Raw genomic sequence first — 25,835 nt, forward strand, 5'->3', positions numbered from 1 at the left:
CTAAATCTTTCAGAACCATTGATTGAAAAATACTAATAAGTGAATTTTTAATTCTTGGAGGATTGAAACTGGATTTAGGTTTAAAGTCAATATGTTGGTAATTTTCAATCAATTGATCTAAAAGAGTATCAGGTTCATATACCATGCAACCGTCTTTTAGACGTTCGTCCAAAGTACCCAGTTGTGGTATATTTAAGTGTCACAACACCAGGGGCCCGATCCGATATGCAGCGTCGCCCACAAAAGCCGTCAACGCCGAATTTTGCGTGGGTTTGGTATCCTATATACGGCGTAACCTAGAAGTTACGCTCGTATATTTCTGCCTTCGCCCGTAGTTTTTTGGGCCATAGACAGGTATACCAAACCCGCGTAGTTTGGTATCCAATATACAGCGTAAGGACTTACGTGGCGAAAATGGAGAAATCTTACTCCATTTTCACCTCGCCACAAAATGCAGCCGTAGTAAGCCTTACACTGTCTATTGGAGCCCCGTAACTCCCTAAACTACCTGCTAAATAAAACCTAACACCTAACGCATGCGCAATGTCTATCTACCTGTCAACCGCGATCCCCCGCCGCAATCCCTAATAAAGTATTTAACCCCTAAACTGCCGCTCCTGGACCCCGCCGCCACCTACATTAAAAGTATAACCCCCTAATGTGATCCCCCTAAACCGTCGCCAGCTACATTACATACCCCCTAATGTGATTCCCATACACCGCCGCCATCTACCTTACCTACCCCCTAAAGTGAGCCCCTACCCCGCCGCCATCTACCTTACCTACCCCCTAAAGTGAGCTCCTTACACCGCCGCCATCTACCTTACCTACCCCCTAAAGTGAGCTCCTACCCCACCGCCATCTATTTTAAAAATATTAACCCCTAATTTAATCCCCCTACACCGCCGCCACCTATATTAAACACATTAACCCCTAATCTAATCCCCCTACACCGCCACCAGCTATATTAACTATATTAACCCTAATTATATTACGGTTAATATAGTTAATATAGTTATTATATTATATATATTAACTATATTAACCCTAATTATATTAGGGTTAATATAGTTAATATCGTTATTATATTATATATATATATTAAGTATAATAACCCTATCTAACTCTAACATCCCTAACTAAATTCTTATTAAAATAAATCTAATTAATATTAATATTATTAATTAAAATATTCCTATTTAAATCTAAACACTTACCTATAAAATAAACCCTAAGATAGCTACAATGTAATTAATAATTACATTGTAGCTATTTTAGGGTTTATATTTATTTAAAGGTAACTTGGTATTTATTTTAACTAGGTACAATAGCTATTAAATAGTTAATAACTATTTAATAGCTACCTAGTTAAAATAATTACCAATTTACCTGTAAAATAAATCCTAACCTAAGTTACAAATACACCTACACTATCAATAAATTAAATAAACTTCAAATATCTAAACTAAAATACAATTAAATAAACTAAACTAAATTACAAAAAAACAAACACTAAATTACAAAAAATAAAAAAAGATTACAAGATTTTTAAGCTAATTACACCTATTCTAAGCCCCCTAATAAAATAATAAAGCCCCCCAAAATAAAAAAATTTCCCTACCCTATTCTAAATTAAAAAAGTTAACAGCTCTTTTACCTTACCAGCCCTTAAAAGGGCCTTTTGCGGGGCATGCCCCAAAGAAAACAGCTCTTTTGCCTGTAAAAAAACACACAATACCACCCCCCAACATTACAACCCACCACCCACATACCCCTATTCTAAACCCACCCAAACCCCCTTAAAAAAACCTAACACTACCCCCCTGAAGATCTCCCTACCTTGTATTCACCCAGCCGGGCAGAACTCTTCATCCGATCCGGGCGATGTCTTCAATCAAGCGGCAGAGAAGTCTTCTTCCATCCGGGCGATGTCTTCAAGCAAGCGGCAGAGAAGTCTTCTTCCATCCGGCGATGTCTTCAAGCAAAGCGGCATCTTCAATCTTCTTTCTTGGCTCCTCCGCCGCGAGCATCCATCCGGCACGACGACTGAACGAGGAATGAGGTACCTTTAAATGACGTCATCCAAGATGGCGTCCGTCGAATTCCGATTCGCTGATAGGATTCTATCAGCCAATCAGAATTAAGGTAGAAAAATCTGATTAACATTCTCAATGTTAAAAATAAATTTTTGAAACATAGTGTCTCAAGACATTGTACATATGCCCATACGGGAAGCACCAAAACATTATCTGTTTTTCAGATTGAACAAATTTCCAGAAATACTCATAATCCTATGCTGCTTCTGAGACACAGGGAGACATACTGTATCCACAAGTTACATACCCTGACCCCAGAAGGTTTAAACGAATGTGTGGATTTAGCAACTTTTGTTCTTTGTTCTTCGACTACCCCACATTGGTCTTACCACTTACACACTCTGTATATTTATTATCTTGCACATTTCTATCAGATTTTATACATCACTCTGCTTAAGCATACATATTTATTAATATTTATTAATTAATTTATTAATTTTTAACACTATTACGCCCCATTTATTGGTGATATATTTCACTCCCACACACACTCCATTTTCTCACTAATACACCACTTCACTTTTATATATGCTATTTAACCCCTTAACGACCAAGGACGTACGCCACACGTCCTCAAAAAAAATGCAGTTAATGACCGAGGACGTGTGGCGTACGTCCTTGGTCTGGAAAGCAGCTGGAAGTGATCCTGCTCGCTTCCAGCTGCTTTCCGGTTATTGCAGTGATGCCTCGATATGGAGGCATCCTGCAATAACCCCCCTTGGCCATCCGATGCATCGATGGCCGGTATCGTTGGTGGGTGGGAGCCGACTTGGGAGGCGGGTGGGCGGCCATCGGTGAGATCTGGAAGGTGGAGGGGGTGGGATCGGGGGCGGAGCCTTCGGGGGCACGCACGGGCGCGCGCGCGTGCACGGGGGGTGGCGGGCGGGCGCGTGCATGGGGCGGGAGCGGGTGGGAACCGCTACACTACAGAAAATTTTTTAAAAGTAAATTGTCAAATAAAATTAAATACTTTTTTTCCAAAGCATCTAAGGGATCTGGGAGGGGTGGGGGGGTTGGTATTGGGGGGGGGGGGGGGAAGCTACACTACAGAAAAGGGAAATTTTTTAATAAAAAAAAAAGCATATTATTCACTAAAATGGGTACTGGCAGACAGCTGCCAGTACCCAAGATAGCGCACATTAAGTCAGAGGGGGAGGGTTAGAGAGTTGTTTGGTGGGGGATCAGTGAGGTTGGGGGCTAAGGGGGATCCTACACAGAAGCATATGTAAATATGCAAAAAAAAATGCACAAAAAAGCCCAAATTTTCCTTTTATTTTAGTACTGGCAGAGTTTCTGCCAGTACTTAAGATGGCGGGGACATTTGTGGGGTAGGGGAGGGAAGAGAGATGTTTGGGAGGGATCAGGGGGTCTGATGTTTCAGGTGGGAGGCTGATCTTTACACTAAAGCTAAAATTAACCTTGCAAGCTCCCTACAAGCTACCTAATTAACCCCTTCACTGCTAGCCATAATACACGTGTGATGCGCAGCGCCATTTAGCAGCATTCTAATTACCAAAAAGCAACGCCAAAGTCATATATGTCTGCTATTTCTGAACAAAGGGGATCCCAGAGAAGCATTTACAACCATTTGTGCCATAATTGCACAAGCTGTTTGTAAATGATTTCAGTGAGAAACCTAAAATTGTGAAAAATTTTACGTTTTTTTTAATTTGATCGCATTTGGCGGTGAAATGGTGGCATGAAATATACCAAAATGGGCCTAGATCAATACTTGGGGTTGTCTACTACACTACACTAAAGCTAAAATTAACCCTAGAAGCTCCCTACATGCTCCCTAATTAACCCCTTCACTGCTGGGCATAATACACGTGTGGTGCGCAGTGGCATTTAGCGGCCTTCTAATTACCAAAAAGCAATGCCAAAGCCATATATGTCTAATATTTCTGAACAAAGGGGATCCCGGAGAAGAATTTACAACCATTTATGCCATAATTGCACAAGCAGTTTGTAAATAATTTCAGTGAGAAACTGAAAGTTTGTGAAAAAAATTGTGAAAAAGTGAACGATTTTTTGCATTTGATCGCATTTGGCGGTGAAATGGTGGCATGAAATATACCAAAATGGGCCTAGATCAATACTTTGGGATGTCTTCTAAAAAAAAATATATACATGTCAATGGATATTCAGGGATTCCTGAAAGATATCAGTGTCCCAATGTAACTAGCGCTAATTTTGAAAAAAAAAATGGTTTGAAAATAGCAAAGTGCTACTTGTATTTATGGCCCTATAAGTTACAAAAAAAGCAAAGAACATGTTAACATTTGGTATTTCTAAACTCAGGACAAAATTTAGAAACTATTTAGCATGGGTGTTTTTTGGTGGTTGTAGATATGTAACAGATTTTGGGGTTCAAAGTTAGAAAAAGTGTGTTTTTTTCCATTTTTCCTCATATTTTATAATTTTTTTATAGTAAATGATAAGATATGATGAAAATAATGGTATTTTTAGAAAGTCCATTTAATGGCGAGAAAAACGGTATATAATATGTGTGGGTACAGTAAATGAGGAAGAGGAAAATTTCAGCTAAACACAAACACCGCAGAAATGTAAAAATAGCCTTGGTCCCAAACGGACAGAAAATGGAAAAGTGCTCTGGTCACTAAGGGGTTAATCTATACATTTTTATATATATATATATATATATTTGCAATAGACACTAATATGCCTCATTCAATAGAGACATGTCTCACTTACATGTATTTATAGGTTATTTATCTATACCAATCTATCATATCACAGCAATTATGTATTTATAAAGCCCATAGGCACAACACTTATGTAGTTGACATCACTTCACATTATCTACTATTATATTAATCATAATTATGTGTGTTATGTATATGTGTGCAGATGTTTCTTGTGTGTATGTGTGTGTGTGTGTATATATATATATATATATATATATATATATATATATATATATATACTGTATATATATATATATATATATATATATATATGTGTTTATTATTTTATATATATGCACGCATTTTAGGCATTTATTCACAAATACAGTATCTCACAAAAGTGAGTACACCCCTCACAGTTTTGTAAATATTTTATTTTATCTTTTTATGTGACAACACTGAAGAAATGACACTTTGCTACAATGTAAAGTAGTGAGTGTACAGCCTGTATACCAGTGTAAATTTGCTGCCACCTCAAAATAACTCAACACACAGCCATTAATGTCAAAACCGTTGACAACAAAAGTGAGTACGCCCCAAATTGGGCCCAATTAGCCATTTTCCCTCCCGGTGTCATGTGACTTGTTAGTGTTACAAGGTCTCAGGTGTTAATGGGGAGCAGGTGTGTTAAATTTGGTGTTATCGCTCTCATACTCTCTCATACAGGTCACTGGAAGTTCATCATGGCACCTCATGGCAAAGAACTCTCTGAGGATCTGAAAAAAAAGAATTTTTCCTCTACATAAAGATGGCCTAGGCTATAAGAAGATTGCCAAGACCCTGAAACTGAGCTGCAGAATGGTGGGCAAGACCATACAGCAGTTTCACAGGTTAGGTTCCACTCAGAACAGGCCTCTCCATGGTCAACCAAAGAAGTTGAGTGCATGTGCTTAGCGTCATATCCAGAGGTTGTCTTTGGGAAATAGATGTATGAGTGCTGCCAGCATTGCTGCAGAGATTGAAGGAGTGGTGGGTCAGCCAGTCAGTGCTCAGACCATACGCCACACACTGCATCAAATTGGTCTGCATGGCTGTCGTCCCAGAAGGAAGCCTCTTGCACAAGAAGGCCCGCAAATAGTTTGCTGAAGACAAGCAGACTAAGGACATGGATTACTGGAACCATGTCCTGTGGTCCGATGAAACCAAGATAAACTTATTTGGTTCAGATGATGTCAAGCGTGTGTGGCGCCAACCAGGTGAGGAGTACAAAGACAAGTGTGTCTTGCCTACAGTCAAGCATGGTGGTGGGAGAGTCATGATCTGGGTCTGCATGAGTGCTGCCGACACTGGGGAGCTACAGTTCATTGAGGGAACCATGAATGCCAATATGTACTGTGACAGACTGAAGCAGAGCATGATCCCCCTCCTTTCGGAGACTGGGTCACAGGGCAGTATTCCAACATGATAACGACCCCAAGCACACCTCCAAGACTACCACTGCCTTGTTAAAGAAGCTGAGGGTAAAGGTGATGGACTGGCCAAGCATGTCTCCAGACCTAAACCCTATTGAGCAACTGTGGGGGAGCGCAAGTTCTCTAATATCCACCAGCTCCATGATGTCATCATGGAGGAGTGGAAGAGGACTCTAGTGGCAACCTGTGAAGCTCTGGTGAACTCCATGCCCAAGAGGGTTAAGGCAGTGCTGAAAAATAATGTTGGCCACACAAAATATTGACACTTTGGGCCCAATTTGGACATTTCCACTTAGGGGTTTACTCACTTTTGTTGCCAACGATTTAGACATTAATTGCTGTGTGTTGAGTTATTTTGAGGGGACAATGTACACTTACTACTTTACATTGTAGCGAAGTGTCATTTCTTCAGTGTTGTCACATGAAAAGATATAAAAAATATTTACAAAAATGTGAGGGGTGTACTCACTTTTGTAAATAGGTATGTCAGATACCAGTTTTACTAAGCTATCTATTTTATCTCATTCTTTGTCTTAGTTCCATCACACTCATGTCTTAACATTTTCACATATAATCATGTGTGTTTATACTACCTCATATTTTTCTCCTAATTTTTCTTTCTTATACATTAACGTTCCAATCACTTTCTCTATTAGAATGCAGACCCCACAGAGATATGGTCCCGCCCTTTTTACACACCGTAACATTTAAGATAGAGTTACTATCTATCATCATTGAATCATTTCTAATAATAGTAAGGTTTTATAGACCGATTTAAGTGTTTACGTCAGATTTTGTTTTTACCATTACAAAGCCTTTTTGTATCCTAACCATTGATTTGACTGCTAACACGTCACTGAAATGGGCGTGTAAGACACCACAATGTTATTATTGCAGCTGGTGAAGGTGACGTCTTTCATTGCACCCTATCAAAATACAGATCTCTTCTACATATGGTCTACATATGGTCCCGTCCCCTCCAGTCCCGTAACACAGATAAAATATACACATATATACATGTTTCCATTTACTGGCACTTATGTATTGAAGTAAAAGTGCACACTGGTAATCCATCATGAAATATCACACTTCTAGTATAGTTCAAACAATCTTTGGATGTTTAGAAACAAGTGCCACGGTTAGTGACTACACCAACAAACATTTTGACATGGTGTAAGTAATTACAAAATCCTTATCCATTTATAGTGATAACATAAGCTCACTGTGTTGCCTCTCTTTAAACTAATGGTTTAATTATGGTGCATTGTGTTATATATTGACATGTAGCAATATGAAACACTTTTTATATATGGCGTTTTTTAATAGTAATATTTTTCTGGTAGTAGATGGGATGGAGGCTTTTTGTACAGAATGTATTTTGATTGCTTTTCTGTTTTGAATGTCTATTATATTAACAACTTGTTATATTCATTTTGTATATTTCCAGGTGAACTGTATACTTATATTCTATTTAATATGTTATTATGGGTTGTTTAGTTTGGTTACTATGACACCTTTAATTGGTCAGCACCAGGTGTTGCTCTTTGTTCTTGTTCTATATGGTATATATGGCAAGTGGGTTTTTTTACTGTTTGTATGAAGCCTGATGAAACAGCCACTGTTTGGTTGAGAAATGTGTTGCTTGATTTTATCAATTTTTTTTTTTAAATAATTTTTTATTGAAGTTGTGAGAAAGACAAAAATAAAATAACATACAAGGTTTGTCCAAAAACAATGATGATTAAAGCCAAGTATACATTACTATCACATATCATGCTGCAATGAGGCGTTGGGAAGGGTTTGGGCTGAATAGGATGGAACTTCAGTTTATAATATTTTATATGACATATGTTCCCCATATCGCCAGAAGAGATGTTCTTTTTTTATCTGAACTAATGATGGCAATATGTGGGTAAATAGCTTTTGTTTTGGCCACACCTAGGCCATAGTATATGGGGGAGTGGGAGAATTCAGCGGGCAAAAGCCTCTTAAAATAGAGGGGAGAAGGAGTAGGAGGGGCGGAGCTATAAAGATAAAATGGTAGAGTATTATGGAGAGTGAGAGGAGGGCATTTACTATGGGTACGGAAGGTAAATAGAAGATGACAAATAAAACTCTACTAAACCGTATTATGTTTCGGAATTAGGGAAGGCTAAATGCCATTTAAGATAACTCTCCTAGTAGCATTTTCCTGAGGTACATTAATTAAACCTAAAGGTCATCATTAATACATTTCCATAGAGAAAAGGGTGTCACCATACGACTTTGACTACTCAAGTATCAGATACAACATCATATTCAGGCAAACGGATTGTTAAAATACAAAGTTATAATATGCATACATAGATAAATATGTTATAATGATTAAGAGTAAGCCCACTAGTTAAAATTTTCTCCAGATATAGGACTAAGTAGTATTCCTCTTTGATAGAAATTAACCATGGGGTAAGTACCAGTCACTGTAAAACAAGAAGACCAATAAGATACTGGACATATACTGTAGGTACCCTTAGTAATAGGATGAGAGTATATCCTAGTTATTAGGAAACTATCACCGAGATTACGAGTTTTGCGGTAACAGGGGTGCGGTGCTAACAAGCCTTTTTTTCCCCACTGCTCCCTTAAGACAGCGCTGGTATTACAGGTTTTTTTAAACCTGCCGTTAGCCACAAAAAGGTGAGCGTACAGCAAAATTTAGCTCCACATCTCACCTCAATACCAGCGTTGCTTAAGTCAGCGGTGAGCTGGCTAAACGTGCTTGTGCACGATTTCCCCATAGGAAACAATGGGGCTGAGCTGGCTGAAAAAAAAACTAACACCTGCAAAAAAGCAGCGTTCAGCTCCTAACGCAGCCCCATTGTTTCCTATAGGGAAATACATTTTATGTCTGCACCTAACACCCTAACATGAACCCCGAGTCTAAACACCCCTAATCTTACACATATTAACCCCTAATCTGCCGCCCCCGCTATCGCTGACACCTACATTATATTATTAACCCCTAATCTGCCGCTCCGAACACCGCCACCACCTACATTATACTTATGAACCCCTAATCTACTGCCCCCAACATCGCCGACACCTACATTATATTTATTAACCCCTAATCTGCCCCCCCCAACATCGCCGACACCTACATTAAATTTATTAACCCCTAATCTGCCGCCACCAACGTCGCCGCAACTATTATAAATTTATTAACCCCTAAATCTAAGTCTAACCCTAACCCTAACACCCCCCTAACTTAAATATAATTTAAATTAAACAAAATAAATTTACCATAATTAAATAAATTATTCCTATTTAAAACTAAATACTTAACCATAAAATAAACCCTAAGCTAGCTACAATATAACTAATAGTTACATTGTAGCTAGCTTAGAATTTATATTTATTTTACAGGCAACGTTGTATTTATTTTAACTAGGTACAATAGTTATTAAATAGTTATTAACTATTTAATAGCTACTTAGTTAAAATAAGTACAAATTTACCTGTAAAAAAATCCTAACCTAAGTTACAATTACACCTAACACTACACTATAATTAAACTAATTACCTAAACTACCTACAATTAACTACAATTAAATTAAACTAAATTATTACATTAAAAAAAAAAAAGAATTACAAGAATTTTAAACTAATTACACCTACTCTAATCCCCCTAATAAAATAAAAAAGCCCCCCAAAATAATAAAATTCCCTACCCTATACTAAATTACAAATAGCCCTTAAAAGGGCCTTTTGCGGGGCATTGCCCCAAAGTAATCTGCTTTTTCACCCGTAAAAAAAATACAATACCCCCCCAACATTAAAACCCACCACCCACACACCCAACCCTACTCTAAAACCCACCCAATCCCCCCTTAAAAAAACCTAACACTACCCCCCTGAAGATCACCCTACCTTGAGCCGTCTTCACCCAGCCGGGCACAAGTGGACCTCCAGAGGGGCAGAAGTCTTCATCCGATCCGGGCAGAAGAGGTCCTCCAAGCGGCAGAAGTCTTCATCCAGGTGGCATCTTCTATCTTCATCCATCCGGAGCGGAGCGGGTCCATCTTCAATCCAGCCGACGCGGAGCCATCCTCTTCAAACGAAGTCCAAGCGAAGAATGAAGGTTCCTTTAAATGACGTCATCCAAGATGGCGTCCATTGAATTCCGATTGGCTGATTGGATTCTATCAGCCAATCGGAATTAAGGTAGGAAAAATCCTATTGGCTGATCCAATCAGCCAATAGGATTGAGCTCGCTTTCTATTGGCTGTTCCAATCAGGATTTTTCCTACCTTAATGTACGGCGTTATCCCATAAAACTCTTAACTACTGACTTTTAAATGCTGTAGGAGTCTTGACAGGAGAGGGTCTACCGCTCACTTCTTCCAAGACTCGTAATACCAGCTTTAGGCAAATCCCATTAAAAAGATAGGATACGCAATTGACATAAGGGGATTTGCGGTAAGCTCAAGTCGCAGAAGAAAAGTGAGCGGTGAGCTTGTACCTGCCAGACTCGTAATACCAGCGGACGTTAAAAAGCAGCGTTGGGACCTCTCAGCGCTGCTTTTTAAGGCTAACGCAAGACTCGTAATCTATGTTTCAGAATAATTCCCTGGTAGTTAATTGCCTTCTGTGTGGTACAAGAATTAATGTATAAGCTAGAAAACATTGTATGGTGATACGCATGGTGTATGAGTTTACATACGTTCCATCTTAAGAGCATAGGGCTAATGGGTAAAGGTTAAGACGTGAAACTTTGGACTAGCTCATAATGTTAAATATAGCTAGATTGTAAAACTATCAATACAATAGAGTGATATATGGGATCATATAACATAAAGCTCAGTAGATAAACCCCTTTGAAAGGTAAAGTGTAGTAGGATGCTAGTATAACCTAAGATAGGTAGAATATTGGGCATTAAGAGAGTGAGGGTCCATCATACTAAGCAGCAATAGAATAGGTAAAGTAGTGGACTTTCTGAAGTTGTGAATATATACGTGATAAGTCTTAAAAATCATATATCACATATGAGGCTACTATGATATGGCAAAAAAGGGGTGCTGTTAACATTTGCGTAAAAATGAGTTTAAATATAGCTGCTATATTGTTTGCCCATTAATACTGGAGCTAAAGTGATCCAAGCTATGTCATAGGGCAAGTTAAAAATAGGACTAGAGTGCTGACTGATGGGAGTACCTAAATAAATTAGATATCAGGATCCAGATTATTATTGATACAGTTATATAAATATTTCAGAGACCAGCTATTACGGCAGCCAACCGCAGGATTGGAGTAGGTATTTATGGGCTATTAGGAGAATACCTTTATTGCTTACACCAATGTTGGATTAGTTATGTGGAATGGGTAAAAACATTATTGTTACACCTGTAAGCATCTAGTGATATCTAGTGATATATAGAAGTTTATGATGCATGATCCCACTTTGTATTACGACATATACCTCCATACTTGAGAGAGACAGCAAGTTGAAAGGCCCTATTATTAAAAGGAACAGTGTAAGTATTGTAAATATACCCATTCAGCATGTATACAATAAACTTTAGGCATTATCATATGTGGAGGTATACTTATATTAATACTGAAACAAACATACACATAACTGACTAAAAGTATTTGTCCCGTACACATTTACAGGTCTGGGGTTTCCAACATCTCTGTCATCATAAAAAGATCCTATATGTGATCGGTCACTGCAAGGGCATTTCAAATATATGGTGACTATGCAAAACAGAAAATATCAAAGACAAGGTAGCTGGCTTATAATGTACTCGCATTTTAACAATGATCAAGCCCATGTCTCTAAGACTTAACCGCTACCAGACTTGTGGGTTATAGTAGGTAGATAACAACTATGTAAAAAAAAAATCCCCCATCCAAGACCATAACATATAACAGGCCTATTTAATAAAACTACGTAATCAATTACTAACATGAAAACTATGACTCTATCCTCTAGTAGTTGAGCTAGTCTAGCGTCTAATTAGCTATCCAACTCCTGCTCTCACATAAGAGATCTCCAACATTCATTGAAAGTTCTTGTCCAGCATAGTTTCTTGGTAATGCCAGGAAGACCATTTTTTCTGGGAGTGATATAATGTGTGAAGATCTAAGTCCTTCCATATAAGCAAGAGCCAAGTTGTTCGTTCAGCTGAAGAGGTGTAATTGGGCCAAGAATGTGATCTTTCTGGAGATGTCACTTGAGGATCTGGCCAGGAACTCTTAGAGCTTTATTTATTAGAGGGTACTTGTGCCTCATATGACTCAGGAACAGTTGTGTCTCCTTTAGATTGAGCAACTTCACATAGCTGACTTTGGGTTGAGGAATCAGAAGCAAACTGGCTGCTGTCATCTATCATTTTTACTTCTGACATGTCCTGAAGGCAGATCTTATCTCCTGAGTGAGAGCGTGCCGGTGATGGTCAAGCTTGATGATTAAGCTGTGTAGCATGTTAATGATGCAAGCCTCCATAGTGGATGGTAATTGTGGCAAGGTAGTTGGATTTGAGTCATGCAAGATAAAGTGTGACAATAGTACAACCTTAGTTGTCCCCTTTATTATTTAACCTCTTTGATAGGACCACTTGTAATCATTGTGGGATGCCATCTAAACTAAGTGATAAACGTTCCGGTGTAAGCGTGTCCTATATAGTGCTGTAGACTATTGTAGGAGACAAAGCCAAGCTGCTATAGCCTCTGGTCTGGGATCTGGATCTGTGTCTCAGTTGCGAGGAGGGTAAGAGTGATGTTTCCTGGGCCATGTGGGTAATAGGGCTCCTGAGGCTTCTCCCCAATCTGAACCGTGCTGGATCACAATATTCGTTGGGGGAGATAAACAGAGCTGTGGATCAAGAAGCGGTAAAGAGCAGACTCCTTTTCACTGTATCTAATAGCCCAGCAGTGTGAACGGAGATTGTAATCTTGCTAGTTTACTGCCACTCGCAGCCCAGGCCTTGTGACTATCTTCCTAGGTGTCGGGTGTGGATAGTCCAACCGCTCCGGTGCATGTTAGGAGAACAGGATCATTCTCTACGATGAACCACCAAACAAGTGAGGGATAAAAAGTAGGTAAATGAGGAATCACCTATCCGAGATCTCTGGGTCCTCTTATTAGTTGAAGGAGCGTTATCCAGGCCTAAAGGCCGGCGGGCCCATAGACAATATGTCCAGTGGTGGAAGTAGATGGGAGTCCAAGAAGTGTTCTCCTAAGTAGGTAGAAACATATCAACTAGGTGCCATGAAATAGATAGGGAGTAGAGGCTCTCCAGATAGGGTTTATTAGGTAATAACTGCGGAGCTGCAAGGAATCACGTCCTCTCCATTTTGTGGCAGATTCGCCCCCCGATTTTATCAATTTTTAATAAAGTAAGTTTGTAAACTTACCACTTGCTGCCATACTTTTATTATTATTTTTATTTGATGTTTCTTACAATTTTTGGACTCCACTGATGAGCTGTTAAAGTTTCCTGTTACACCGGAGGCCAGTCTGCTGGGTGACTGTTTGATCCCAGCCTGCTACATTTGCACCAAGAGGGGTGCTCTACCACATGTGAGTTCAACCTTTATTATACTATTTCCTGTTGTACCCTACAATACTAGGCCATATTGGCGTGTGTGTCTTTTTACATCATGTACAGATTACAGTACTAACACCGGAGGTCAGTCTGCTGGGTGACTTTTGTGATCCCAGTCTGCTTCACTTGCACCACAAGGGGTGCTTTATTTAATGTGAGTGCAATATACCACATATACATATATTTTATCACCTAATCAAACAATAATAGGCCATGTGACACTTCTGTTTCCTTTTGTTATCTACAGATTATTTACATATCATGCTTTTATATAGTTTTATATAGTTTGCAATTGCAATATAAAAAATAATTATCTGTAGTTAAAAAACTTTACTATATACTTGTATTAGTTATTTTTGCCCCTTTTCTTGTAACTTAACTCTGAAAATGGTTTGTTTTTGATAACTGCAAGTGCACACTACAGATATTTAAAGGATTTTCTAAAATAGGGGTCAATCACAAATTGACCCCTAAAGGTGATAGGTGGTATAAATACGGATTGCTATTGTTTCTGGTGATACAGCTCTTTTACCATTTTATGTGCTCTTGAAAAAGGCTGATTATCTGCCAAAACGCGCATAGATTTTATTTCAAAGCTGGGATCTGTTTTTATTAAAGAACCTTTTAATGACATAGACTTTGCTGTCCGTCTGTGGTCATCCTGGATGATTCCGAAGACAAATAAAGCATATACAGGCAGTCCCCGGGTTACAGACATCCGACTTAAGTACAACTCGTACTTACAAACAAAGAAAATAGAGCTTTATCGACAATCCTTCTTTCCAGGATAATCCAAATGACTGAAAATCGAGTTGTCACAAGGACAGAAAGTGATGTGAAATTTTCTGAACAGGGGCACAGATAGCAAAACAAACTTTATCCTATGCTATCCAAAACTAAAAAAATGTTTGGCTAGAGTTTCACCTAAAAAAAGTGCCTGTTCCAACTTACATACAAATTCAACTTAAGAACAAACCTACAGAACCTATCTTGTTCGTAACCTGGGGACTGCCTGTACATCTACTATCTCTAGGGAGTTCTTTCCATGTAGTGCCTACAACTGCTCTGAATATATCACACCATTTTGGTTCTCCTTGTTTCTGAGTTGCAGTTACAATCAAGATCCTTGAAAGCTGTCCAGGAAAGTAAAGTTTCACCATCATCCACAAACTGCTTTTAACGTTTGACAAGTATTATTTTCTTCGATATTTATCTTCGTTGTTTGTTAAAGTGCAGTTTCTGGTTTGGTGTGATCTTAAAAACAAAATGGAGACATGGGGTAGATTTATCATATGTTGAGCAGACATGATTCGCTGTAGCAGATCATGTCCGTCCGACATAGCTAAATGCTGACAGCATACGCTGTCAGCATTTAACATTGCACAAGCATTTCTTGTGAAATGCTTGTGCAATGCTGCCCACTGCACATTTGCGGCCAATCGACCGCTTGCATGGGTGTCAATCATCCTGATCAGATGCAGAGAAGTTACGGAGCAGTGGTCTTAGCTTAATAAATCTACCCCTAGCTTACTTTATCTTCTTATAATGGATTTTAAAATTTCTGAAACTGTAAAGTGTAAACCCACTCCACTGCAATATTGTACCTGCATAGAAGAATGTAAGTTTAGATGCCGGCCCATTTTTGGTGAACAACCTGGCTTGTTCTTGCTGATTGGTGGATACATTCACCCACCAATAAACAAGTGCTGTCCAGGGTCTGAACCAAAAAATGCTTAGATGTCTTCCTTTTCAAATAAAGATAGCAAGAGAACGAAGAAAAATTGATAATAGAAATAAATTAGAAAGTTGCTTAAAATTGCATGCTCTATCTGAATCACTAAAGAGAAAAAAAATGGGTTCAGTGTGTGAAAGGGATATTGTTAGTTTCAAGTGATCTTCTAGTTTATTAACAACCAATTCTGATAGAAAGCAAAAATTCATTTTGGAAGCAAATCACAGATAGATAATAATCAACCCCATAATGACTGTAGCTAGCTATATCTATTCCAGTAACGTATTGACTGCTCCACATAAAGCACGTGGGGGTAGAGTCTGGCTATTGAAAAGCAATCATAGCAAACAAGATGTTACTTTGTTTTAAAAATGTTTACATTTGGCTAATATTTTATTCTTTAGCGACTCAATAGAAATGTCTTGTAATTACAAGGTGTTTCATGTAATACGAGAAACACTGCTTGTCATGTTATTTTAATAATGCTTATTGATTTGTATGATCTAGGAATAAGGACATTTTAGTAATCCATGGACAATACTATTTATTTTTTCCCCTAGAATCCAGCATTTAAGGAGAAACAAGAACGCTGCAGATATTTAAAGGAGAAACTAACCCACATCAAACAACAGATCCAGGCATTTGATCAAAAGGACGGCTCAGTGTACTTCTGAAAATTGCCTCTGTGCATATAAAACTATTGGAAAATCTAGCAAGCCCATAGGTTCATGGGTGTTCCTTATGACTCCATAAACCGGCTCCAAAGTATTATATATTTGTGATCATTATAGCATATATTTATATATATTGTATGTATGTATTACGATTACCCAATTAGTACATTGCATTTGTAATTTTATAATGATGCACTTAGTAGATTCAATAACTCTAGTGATTTTATGTTTACTTGATTCTGTATTACAAAATGAAATGTGAAATATTTTCTCTTCAAATAATTTGTGGACTTCTACATTTGGGTATCATCATCATTCTATCTATTTATTAACATTGGTCATAACTTCCTTTCCGATAATATTAAAGAAACTTCCGGACTAGTTAGGTCAATAAATTATTTCCAGGAAGAGGAAATTAAAAAAATTATATTCTCCCTTACCATTATGCTTTAATAAAACTAAAGGCCTGGTGATTAAAAAAGCATCCCAGCATGGAGAGAACTCATGCAAACTCTTTGGGGGCTTTTTTTTAGCATTATATTGCACATACCTCTCCTTTATATAAAGAACTCTGCATAGCGAGATAAACAGCTCTCAAGATAAAATTTGCCTTTCTAAAATTCTTTGAGGGACCTCTTGTCTTAGATCAGTGCTTCTAAACCTCGGTCCTCAAGTACACCTAACAGGCCAGGTTTTCATTATACCTGAACTAGAGCACAGGTGAAATAATCAGCTCATCAGTAACCATGGTTACTAACCTACTCTCAACCATCAGCTGATTATTTCACCTGTACTCTAGTTCAACTATAATGAAAACCTGGCCTGTTAGGTGTATTTGAGGTCCGCGGTTGAGAAACACTGTCTTAGATCAACTTGCAATAGAAGAAGGCTTTAGATCATTGAACTCTAAGTCTCTCCCTATCTCATCTGTAGTCTTTACATCTCATTAGTTTCTTTTAGATTCTGAGAAGAGCTTAAAGAGTGCCTGGAATCCGGTTTCCTAAGTTCCTTCAGCTGTACCTTTCTCTCTGATGAATGTATTCTGTTTACACTGCTGCAAATAAATTATATCTATAAAGTAAGTTTTCAGTTTATTTGGATTAAATGAATCTAAAAGTAGGAATTTCACAATTGCTTGTATCTTTCATTCTAACTTAGTGGTTTATTACTTTATGATCTTTTTCTGCCTGTTTTCAACCTCAGATAAGTACTTGTCAAATTCTAGCCATTCACAGTCACTTTTTTTTCTATTGTTTTTGGACCACACTTTGTATCATGTGACAGCCACCAGCTAATCACAAATGCATATACGTATATTATGTGAATTCTTGCACATGCTCAGTAGGAGCTGGTGACTCATAATGTGTAAATATAAAAATACTGTGCACATTTTGTTAAAGGAAGAAAATTGGAAAGTTGTTAAAAATTACATGCTCTATCTGAATCATGAAAGTTTAATTTTGAGTTGAGTGTCCCTTTAAAAGTTTTGGATGTACGTATGTATATATGGTCTAGATTCATCAAGCCTTTCTTCATTGCTCTTGTATACTCGATTACTAGTGGGCAGTCCTAATATTTATATATATAAATATATATAATAGCCATATATATGTGATCTCGACAGCAAACAAGATTAGGAATGCCAGGTTCCAGTATTCAACCGGACAGCCCAGTATTTTTGCAGGTTCTCCAGTACAATCTTCACAAAAATACTGGATACTTAAATGTCCATTTTATTTAAAACTCCTGAGTGTTAGCTAAAATGGCTTATTATTGCACATGTGTACGGGGTATCCATTTGTCTTAGTGCTATGGTTTCCTCCGAGATGCATTGAAAAAAATAATTTTTTTTAATTTTTTTATTTATATTATTATTTATTTTTATTTTCACTGACAATTAGGCTATATATAGCTTCAGGGCCAGGCCTGGTCTACATACCTAACTAGAAAGCTCCTTTATAAGCTCCTTTATTTACTATTTCAAAATACTACTATTTATCCTTTATTTGCATGATGACGGAGTACCTCAAAAAATGACCACTTAATACATTTGAAGTAAAGATTATTTGAATAACCTACGTAACATTGAGTGCATTTTGCTGGTTATTCAATTTACTTATCATTACTTTACTGCACTGTATTTTTTTCTTCTACATGTTACTATTCCCCCTTCATTTTGTAGCTTTTATTGTGATACAAGAGTGTTTTTATTCTAATTCAGTGGGGATAGAGTGAGCAAAAGAGTGGGGGAGAGAGACAACAAAAGAGAGGGAGAGAAACAACAAAAGAGAGGGGGGAAAGAGAGCAAAAGAAAATGGAGAGGGAGAGAAAGAGCGCAAAAGAGGGGGGATAGAGAGAGCAAAAGAGGGAGGATAGAGAGAGCAAAAGAGAGGGAGAGAGACAGCAAAAGAGAGGAGGAGAGAGAGCAAAAGAGAGGGGGGAGAGAGAGCAAAAGAGAGGGGGGAGAGAGAGCAAAAAAGAGGGGGGAGAGAGAGCAAAAAAGAGGGGGAGATAGACAGCAAAAGAGAGGGGGAAGAAAGCAAAAGAGAGGGGGAGAGAGAGCGTAAAAGAGAGGGGGAGAGAGACAGCAAAAGAGAGGGGGAAGAGAGCAAAAGAAAGAGGAGGGAGAGAGCAGAAGAGGGGGATAGAGAGAGCAAAATAGAGGGGGGAGAGAGCAAGATAGAGGGGGAGAGAGAGAGCAAAAGAGAGGGGGAGAGAGAGAGAGAGAGAGAGAGAGAGAGCAAAAGAGGGGGGATAGAGAGAGCAAAAGAGGGGGGATAGAGAGAGAGCAAAAGAGGGGGGAGAGAGAGAGAGCAAAAGAGGGGGGATAGAGTGAGCAAAAGAGGGGGGATAGAGTGAGCAAAAGAGAGGGGGAGAGAGCGAGCAAAAGAGAGGGGGGGAGAGAGAGCAAAAGAGGGGGGATAGAGAGAGCAAAAGAGAGGGGAGAGAGCGAGCAAAAGAGAGGGGGAGAGAGAGAGCAAAAGAGGGGGGATAAAGAGAGCAAATGAGAGGGAGAGAGACAGCAAAAGAGGGGAGAGAGAGCAAAAGAGGGGGGATAGAGAGAGCAAAAGAGCGGGGGAGAGAGAGCAAAAGAGTGGGGGAGAGAGACAACAAAAGAGAGGGAGAGAAACAGCAAAAGAGAGGGGGAAAGAGAGCAAAAGAAAGTGGAGAGGGAGAGAGAGAGTGCAAAAGAGGGGGGATAGAGAGAGCAAAAGAGGGAGGATAGAGAGAGCAAAAGAGAGGGAGAGAGACAGCAAAAGAGAGGAGGAGAGAGAGCAAAAGAGAGGGGGGAGGAGAGAGAGCAAAAGAGAGGGGGGAGAGCGCAAAAGAGAGGAAGGAAAAGAGAGGGGGAGAGAGAGAGAGCAAAAGAAAGAGGGGAGAGAGCAAAAGAGAGGGAGGAGAGAGAGAGCAAAATAGAGAGAGGGGGGAGAGAGAAAGCAAAAGAGAGGGGGAGAGAGCAAAAGTGAGGGGGGATAGAGAGAGAGCAAGGGGTGGAACTGCTGTACTTTTTCTGTAGTATATCAGTCTGATCACATAGTTCACGTACGTTTCAGCTAACTGCTGAAACCCACGTCGCCGTAAGTTTACTTCTCACATCGGATGAATCACATAACACACGCCGCCATATGATATACTAACGTAAGTAGGCCAAACTGGCGATGTTCAAAAATGTGCCCAACTCCACATTTCTGGGGTTTGCCAGTACTTTATGCCAGTATATTGCACACGTAATTGGAGATCAAAGAGTAGGAGTGATTGTGTTAACTTCACATGTAAAAATTCAAAAAGTGCCTTTCCAAACGATCCCTCTCACGTTTCAGAAACAGCAAGGGAAACATGGTGGGTAATCAGGGTTTTCATTGGCTTTCAGGTGTTTTAAGGCTGCAGATGTGAGGAAGGCTACTGGTTGGATTTATTAAGTCGCCATGCAAGGGTTAAATGTTTGTGCACCTGAATGTATGTGAGTGCACTTGCGTTAGGTGTTTGTCCAGCCTTCCTGGGTAAAATATATCCAGTCTGCGAGCATAAGTTCATGCGCTGCCTTTGTGATACTGACTGCAGACGCCAGTTCTATGTTAGTCTATGGGAGTAAAAAACGTGCATAACTTGTGTGCTGCTCCGGGTTTGTGATCGTTTTTGAGAAAAAATGGTGACGCTGGTTTTTGTGCACGTCGCCAAATATGTGATTGACGTGAAAGTTTTTATGGTTGATGATGTCACATAAACGTTACATTTAATTGCGTTTAAGCAAACACGTTTACTTTCAATTCATATTACGCATGCTAATTAAGATGCACGCAAAGAGCCGTGATAAACCCCTTTTCCCTCATATGCAACAGTTAGCACTCCACTCGTAATCTAGCCCAAACTGTGGTCCATTGTCTGAGACCAATTTCCTTGGAAATCCAAATGTTGCAAAAACGTGTTCTAAAACTTTTATTGTAGCCTGTGATGTTGTTTGCTTTATCTGAAATACTTATGGACATTGTGAGTGGGCATCTATAATGACAAGATAGTAAGTTCCATCAATATGGTCAGAAAAGTCCACATTGATCTTTTCCCAAGGGTTTAGTGACCATTTCCAAGGCTGCACTGCTCCCCTAGTCATCATCCTTTGTGTTTGTGCACACCTTGAGCATTTTAAGTTATATCCTCATCTATGGTTGGCTACCACACATTAGCACAATGCCAGGATGCCCTTCATATAATAAGACACTAAACCCAATTTTTTTCTTTCAGGATTCAGATAGAGCATGCAATTTTAAGCAACTTTCTAATTTGCTACTATTATCAATTTTTCTTCGTTCTCTTGCTATCTTTATTTAAAAAGCAGGAATGTGAGGCATAGGAGCCGGTCCATTTTTGGTTGAGAACCTGGGTTATGCTTGATTATTGGTGGGTAAATGTAAGCCTCCAATAAGCAAGCACTATCCATGGTGCTGAACCTAAAATGTGCTGGCTGCTAAGATTTACTTTCCTGCTTTTAAAATAAAGATAGCAAGCAAACAAAAGAAAATAGATAATAGGAGTAAATTAGAAAGTTGATTAAAATATCATGCTCTATCTGAATCACGAAAGAAAAAAAAATTGGGTTCAGTGTCCCTTTAACAGGTGTAATTGCTCTGTCATCCCAAAACAAGCAGCCTTCTCTCAATGTTAATTCACAAGCTCTATTTTTGTATGGTTTGATTTCTAATCTTACTGACTTAGGCCATCCCTTCTGCACATACTGTATTACTTCCCCCAGTTCCTTATCTTTAGTAGTTTCTGGTTCAAAAGGGCATTGAGGAGGATGCAATATGCTTGCTAAATTGGGCAGAAATATATGATAATAGTTAAGAAGTCCCAATAAGATCTGGAGCTTGATATGGAGCTTGATGCAGGCTCGCCAGAAACAGCAGTTATGAATCAGCGGTCTCAAAGACCGCTGCTCCATAACCTGTCCACCTGCTCTGAGCAGGCGGACAGACATTGCCAGAAATCAACCCGATTGAGTATGATTGGGTTGATTGACACCCCCTACTGGCGGCCGAATGGCCGCGAGTCTGCAGGGGGCGGCGTTGCACCAGCAGCTCTTGTGAGCTGCTGGTGCAATGCTGAATACGGCGAGCGTATTGCTCGCCGTATTCAGCGAGGTCTGGCGGACCTGATCCGCACTGTCGGATCAGGTCTGCCAGACCTTGATAAATAGAGCAAAACAGAATGAGAAGCAGTCTGCCAGGAACGAACAGCAGCATCAATAGCTTGTTCTATGGCCCGGTTGCCACCTGGTAGTAGCTTCTTTCTGCCCAATTGTGCTTTTCACAGAGGAAATCTTTCCTGTAGTATATCAGTCTGATCCCGCCGACATGGTCAGTCCAGCCCGAAATACCAGGCAATTCTCCTCTGAACAAGGAACATGACAACCCCAGACGATGGTTTCGGCCTCCTTTGGGTCTCGTCAGTAAGGTGCAGCCATATCCCTCTAAGCACATTGGGCAAGGAGTCCACGTCTACTTTCCCCCATCACCCTTAGGGAGACTATCCCCAGGGTCATATATACATATGCAAAACAGAATGAGAAGCAGTCTGCCAGGAACGAACAGCAGCATCAATAGCTTGTTCTATGGCCCGGTTGCCACCTGGTAGTAACTTCTTTCTGACCAATTGTGCTTTTCACAGAGGAAAACTTTCCTGTAGTATATCAGTCTGATCCCGCCGACATGGTCAGTCCAGCCCCGAAATACCAGGCAATTCTCCTCTGAACAAGGAACATGACAACCCCAGACAATCGTTTCGGCCTCCTTTGGGCCTCGTCAGTGAGGTGCAGCCATATCCCTCTAAGCACATTGGGCAAGGAGTCCACGTCTGGTTTCCCCCATCACCCTTAGGGAGACTATCCCCAGGGTCATATTTACATATGCAAAACAGAATGAGAAGCAGTCTGCCAGGAACGAACAGCAGCATCAATAGCTTGTTCTATGGCCCGGTTGGCACCTGGTAGTAGCTTCTTTCTGCCCAATTGTGCTTTTCACAGAGGAAAATTTTCCTGTAGTATATCAGTCTGATCCCGCCGACATGGTCAGTCCAGCCCCGAAATACCAGGCAATTCTCCTCTGAACAAGGAACATGACAACCCCAGACGATCGTTTCAGCCTCCTTTGGGCCTCGTCAGTGAGGTGCAGCCATATCCCTCTAAGCACATTGGGCAAGGAGTCCACGTCTGGTTTCCCCCATCACCCTTAGGGAGACTATCCCCAGGGTCATATTTACATATGCAAAACAGAATGAGAAGCAGTCTGCCAGGAACAAACAGCAGCATCAATAGCTTGTTCTATGGCCCGGTTGCCACCTGGTAGTAGCTTCTTTCTGCCCAATTGTGCTTTTCACAGAGGAAAACTTTCCTGTAGTATATCAGTCTGATCCCGCCGACATGGTCAGTCCAGCCCCGAAATACCAGGCAATTCTCCTCTGAACAAGGAACATGACAACCCCAGACGATCGTTTCGGCCTCCTTTGGGCCTCGTCAGTGAGGTGCAGCCATATCCCTCTAAGCACATTGGGCAAGGAGTCCACATCTGGTTTCCCCCATCACCCTTAGGGAGACTATCCCCAGGGTCATATTTACATATGCAAAACAGAATGAGAAGCAGTCTGCCAGGAACGAACAGCAGCATCAATAGCTTGTTCATTGGCCCGGTTGCCACCTGGTAGTAGTTTCTTTCTGACCAATTGTGCTTTTCACAGAGGAAAACTTTCCTGTAGTATATCAGTCTGATCCCGCCGACATGGTCAGTCCAGCCCCGAAATACCAGGCAATTCTCCTCTGAACAAGGAACATGATAACCCCAGACGATCGTTTCGGCCTCCTTTGGGCCTCGTCAGTGAGGTGCAACCATATCCCTCTAAGCACATTGGGCAAGGAGTCGTTGCTCAGTGTGCCTAGAGGGATATGGCTGCACCTCACTGACGAGGCCCACAATAGGCCGAAACGTATGTCTGGGGTTTTGCTGTTTCTCTCGTTCAGAGAAGGATTGCCTGGTATTTCGGGGCTGGACTGTACTGTGAAGTCAGGATCAGACTGATATGCTTCAGGAAAGTTTTTCTCTGTGAAAGGCACATGTTGAGCAAAAAGAGGCTGCTTCTTGGGTGGTAACTAGCCATAGAACAAGCTATTATGCTATTGTTCGTTTCCAGGTTGAGCGCTTCTCTTTTTTTATTTATGCAAATTATGACATTTTGGGAAGTCTCCCTAAGTGTGATGCGGGAATCCAGACATGGACCCGTTGCTCAGTGTGCCTAGAGGGATATGGCTGCACCTCACTGACGAGGCCCACAATAGGCCAAAACGTACGTCTGGGGTTTTGCTGTTTCTCTCGTTCAGAGAAGGATTGCCTGGTATTTCGGGGCTGGACTGTACTGTGAAGTCAGGATCAGACTGATATGCTTCAGGAACGTTTTTCTCTGTGAAAGGCACATGCTGAGCAAAAAGAGGCTGCTTCTTGGGTGGTAACTAGCCATAGAACAAGCTATTATGCTATTGTTCGAATTCCTGGTTGAGCGCTTCTCTTTTTTTATTTATGCAAATTATGACATTTTGGGAAGTCTCCCTAAGTGTGATGCGGGAATCCAGACGTGGACCCGTTGCTCAGTGTGCCTAGAGGGATATGGCTGCACCTCACTGACGAGGCCCACAATAGGCTGAAACGTACGTCTGGGGTTTTGCTGTTTCTCTCGTTCAGAGAAGGATTGCCTGGTATTTCGGGGCTGGACTGTACTGTGAAGTCAGGATCAGACTGATATGCTTCAGGAAAGTTTTTCTCTGTGAAAGGCACATGTTGAGCAAAAAGAGGCTGCTTCTTGGGTGCTAACTAGCCATAGAACAAGCTATTATGCTATTGTTCGTTTCCAGGTTGAGCGCTTCTCTTTTTTTATTTATGCAAATTATGACATTTTGGGAAGTCTCCCTAAGTGTAATGCGGGAATCCAGACGTGGACCCGTTGCTCAGTGTGCCTAGAGGGATATGGCTGCACCTCACTGACGAGTCCCACAATAGGCCGAAACGTACGTCTGGGGTTTTGCTGTTTCTCTCGTTCAGAGAAGGATTGCCTGGTATTTCGGGGCTGGACTGTACTGTGAAGTCAGGATCAGACTGATATGCGTCAGGAAAGTTTTTCTCTGTGAAAGGCACATGTTGAGCAAAAAGAGGCTGCTTCTTGGGTGGTAACTAGCCATAGAACAAGCTATTATGCTATTGTTCGTTTCCAGGTTGAGCGCTTCTCTTTTTTTATTTATGCAAATTATGACATTTTGGGAAGTCTCCCTAAGTGTGATGCGGGAATCCAGACGTGGACCGGTTGCTCAGTGTGCCTAGAGGGATATGGCTGCACCTCACTGACGAGGCCCACAATAGGCCGAAACATACGTCTGGGGTTTTGCTGTTTCTCTCGTTCAGAGAAGGATTGCCTGGTATTTCGGGGCTGGACTGTACTGTGAAGTCAGGATCAGACTGATATGCTTCAGGAAAGTTTTTCTCTGTGAAAGGCACATGTTGAGCAAAAAGAGGCTGCTTCTTGGGTGGTAACTAGCCATAGAACAAGCTATTATGCTATTGTTCGTTTCCAGGTTGAGCGCTTCTTTTTTTTTATTTATGCAAATTATGACATTTTGGGAAGTCTCCCTAAGTGTGATGCGGGAATCCAGACGTGGACCCGTTGCTCAGTGTGCCTAGAGGGATATGGCTGCACCTCACTGACGAGGCCCACAATAGGCCGAAACGTACGTCTGGGGTTTTGCTGTTTCTCTCGTTCAGAGAAGGATTGCCTGGTATTTCGGGGCTAGACTGTACTGTGAAGTCAGGATCAGACTGATATGCTTCAGGAAAGTTTTTCTCTGTGAAAGGCACATGTTGAGCAAAAAGAGGCTGCTTCTTGGGTGGTAACTAGCCATAGAACAAGCTATTATGCTATTGTTCGTTTCCAGGTTGAGCGCTTCTCTTTTTTTATTCTTGATAAATAGAGGCCTGTATCTTCTCATCAGTTGTATCCAGCCCTGTCATATCTATTACATGAGCACAGAATTTTAACCTGACCTTCATGAATTCACTTTTTTCCAGGTTGATTTTTAATCCATCTTCCATTAGTTT

The 25,835-nt window shown here is 40.4% G+C and overlaps 1 protein-coding gene across 2 annotated transcripts in view; it reads left to right on the forward strand.

Moving 5' to 3' along the window:
- The window catches only part of OCEL1 (occludin/ELL domain containing 1), a 57,697-nt gene extending 40,406 nt beyond the window's left edge, over nt 1-17,291 (forward strand). For both annotated transcript variants that reach the window (XM_053702875.1, XM_053702876.1), the window contains exon 5: nt 16,096-17,291. In XM_053702875.1, the coding sequence (XP_053558850.1) occupies nt 16,096-16,209 (114 nt within the window). In that variant the 3' untranslated portion in view covers nt 16,210-17,291. The remainder of the gene's footprint in view (nt 1-16,095) is intronic.
- The last annotated feature ends 8,544 nt before the right edge of the window (nt 17,292-25,835 follow it).

The sequence above is a fragment of the Bombina bombina genome, chromosome 2, assembly GCF_027579735.1.
Source record: "Bombina bombina isolate aBomBom1 chromosome 2, aBomBom1.pri, whole genome shotgun sequence".
In the NCBI taxonomy this organism is placed as follows: Eukaryota; Metazoa; Chordata; class Amphibia; order Anura; family Bombinatoridae; genus Bombina; species Bombina bombina.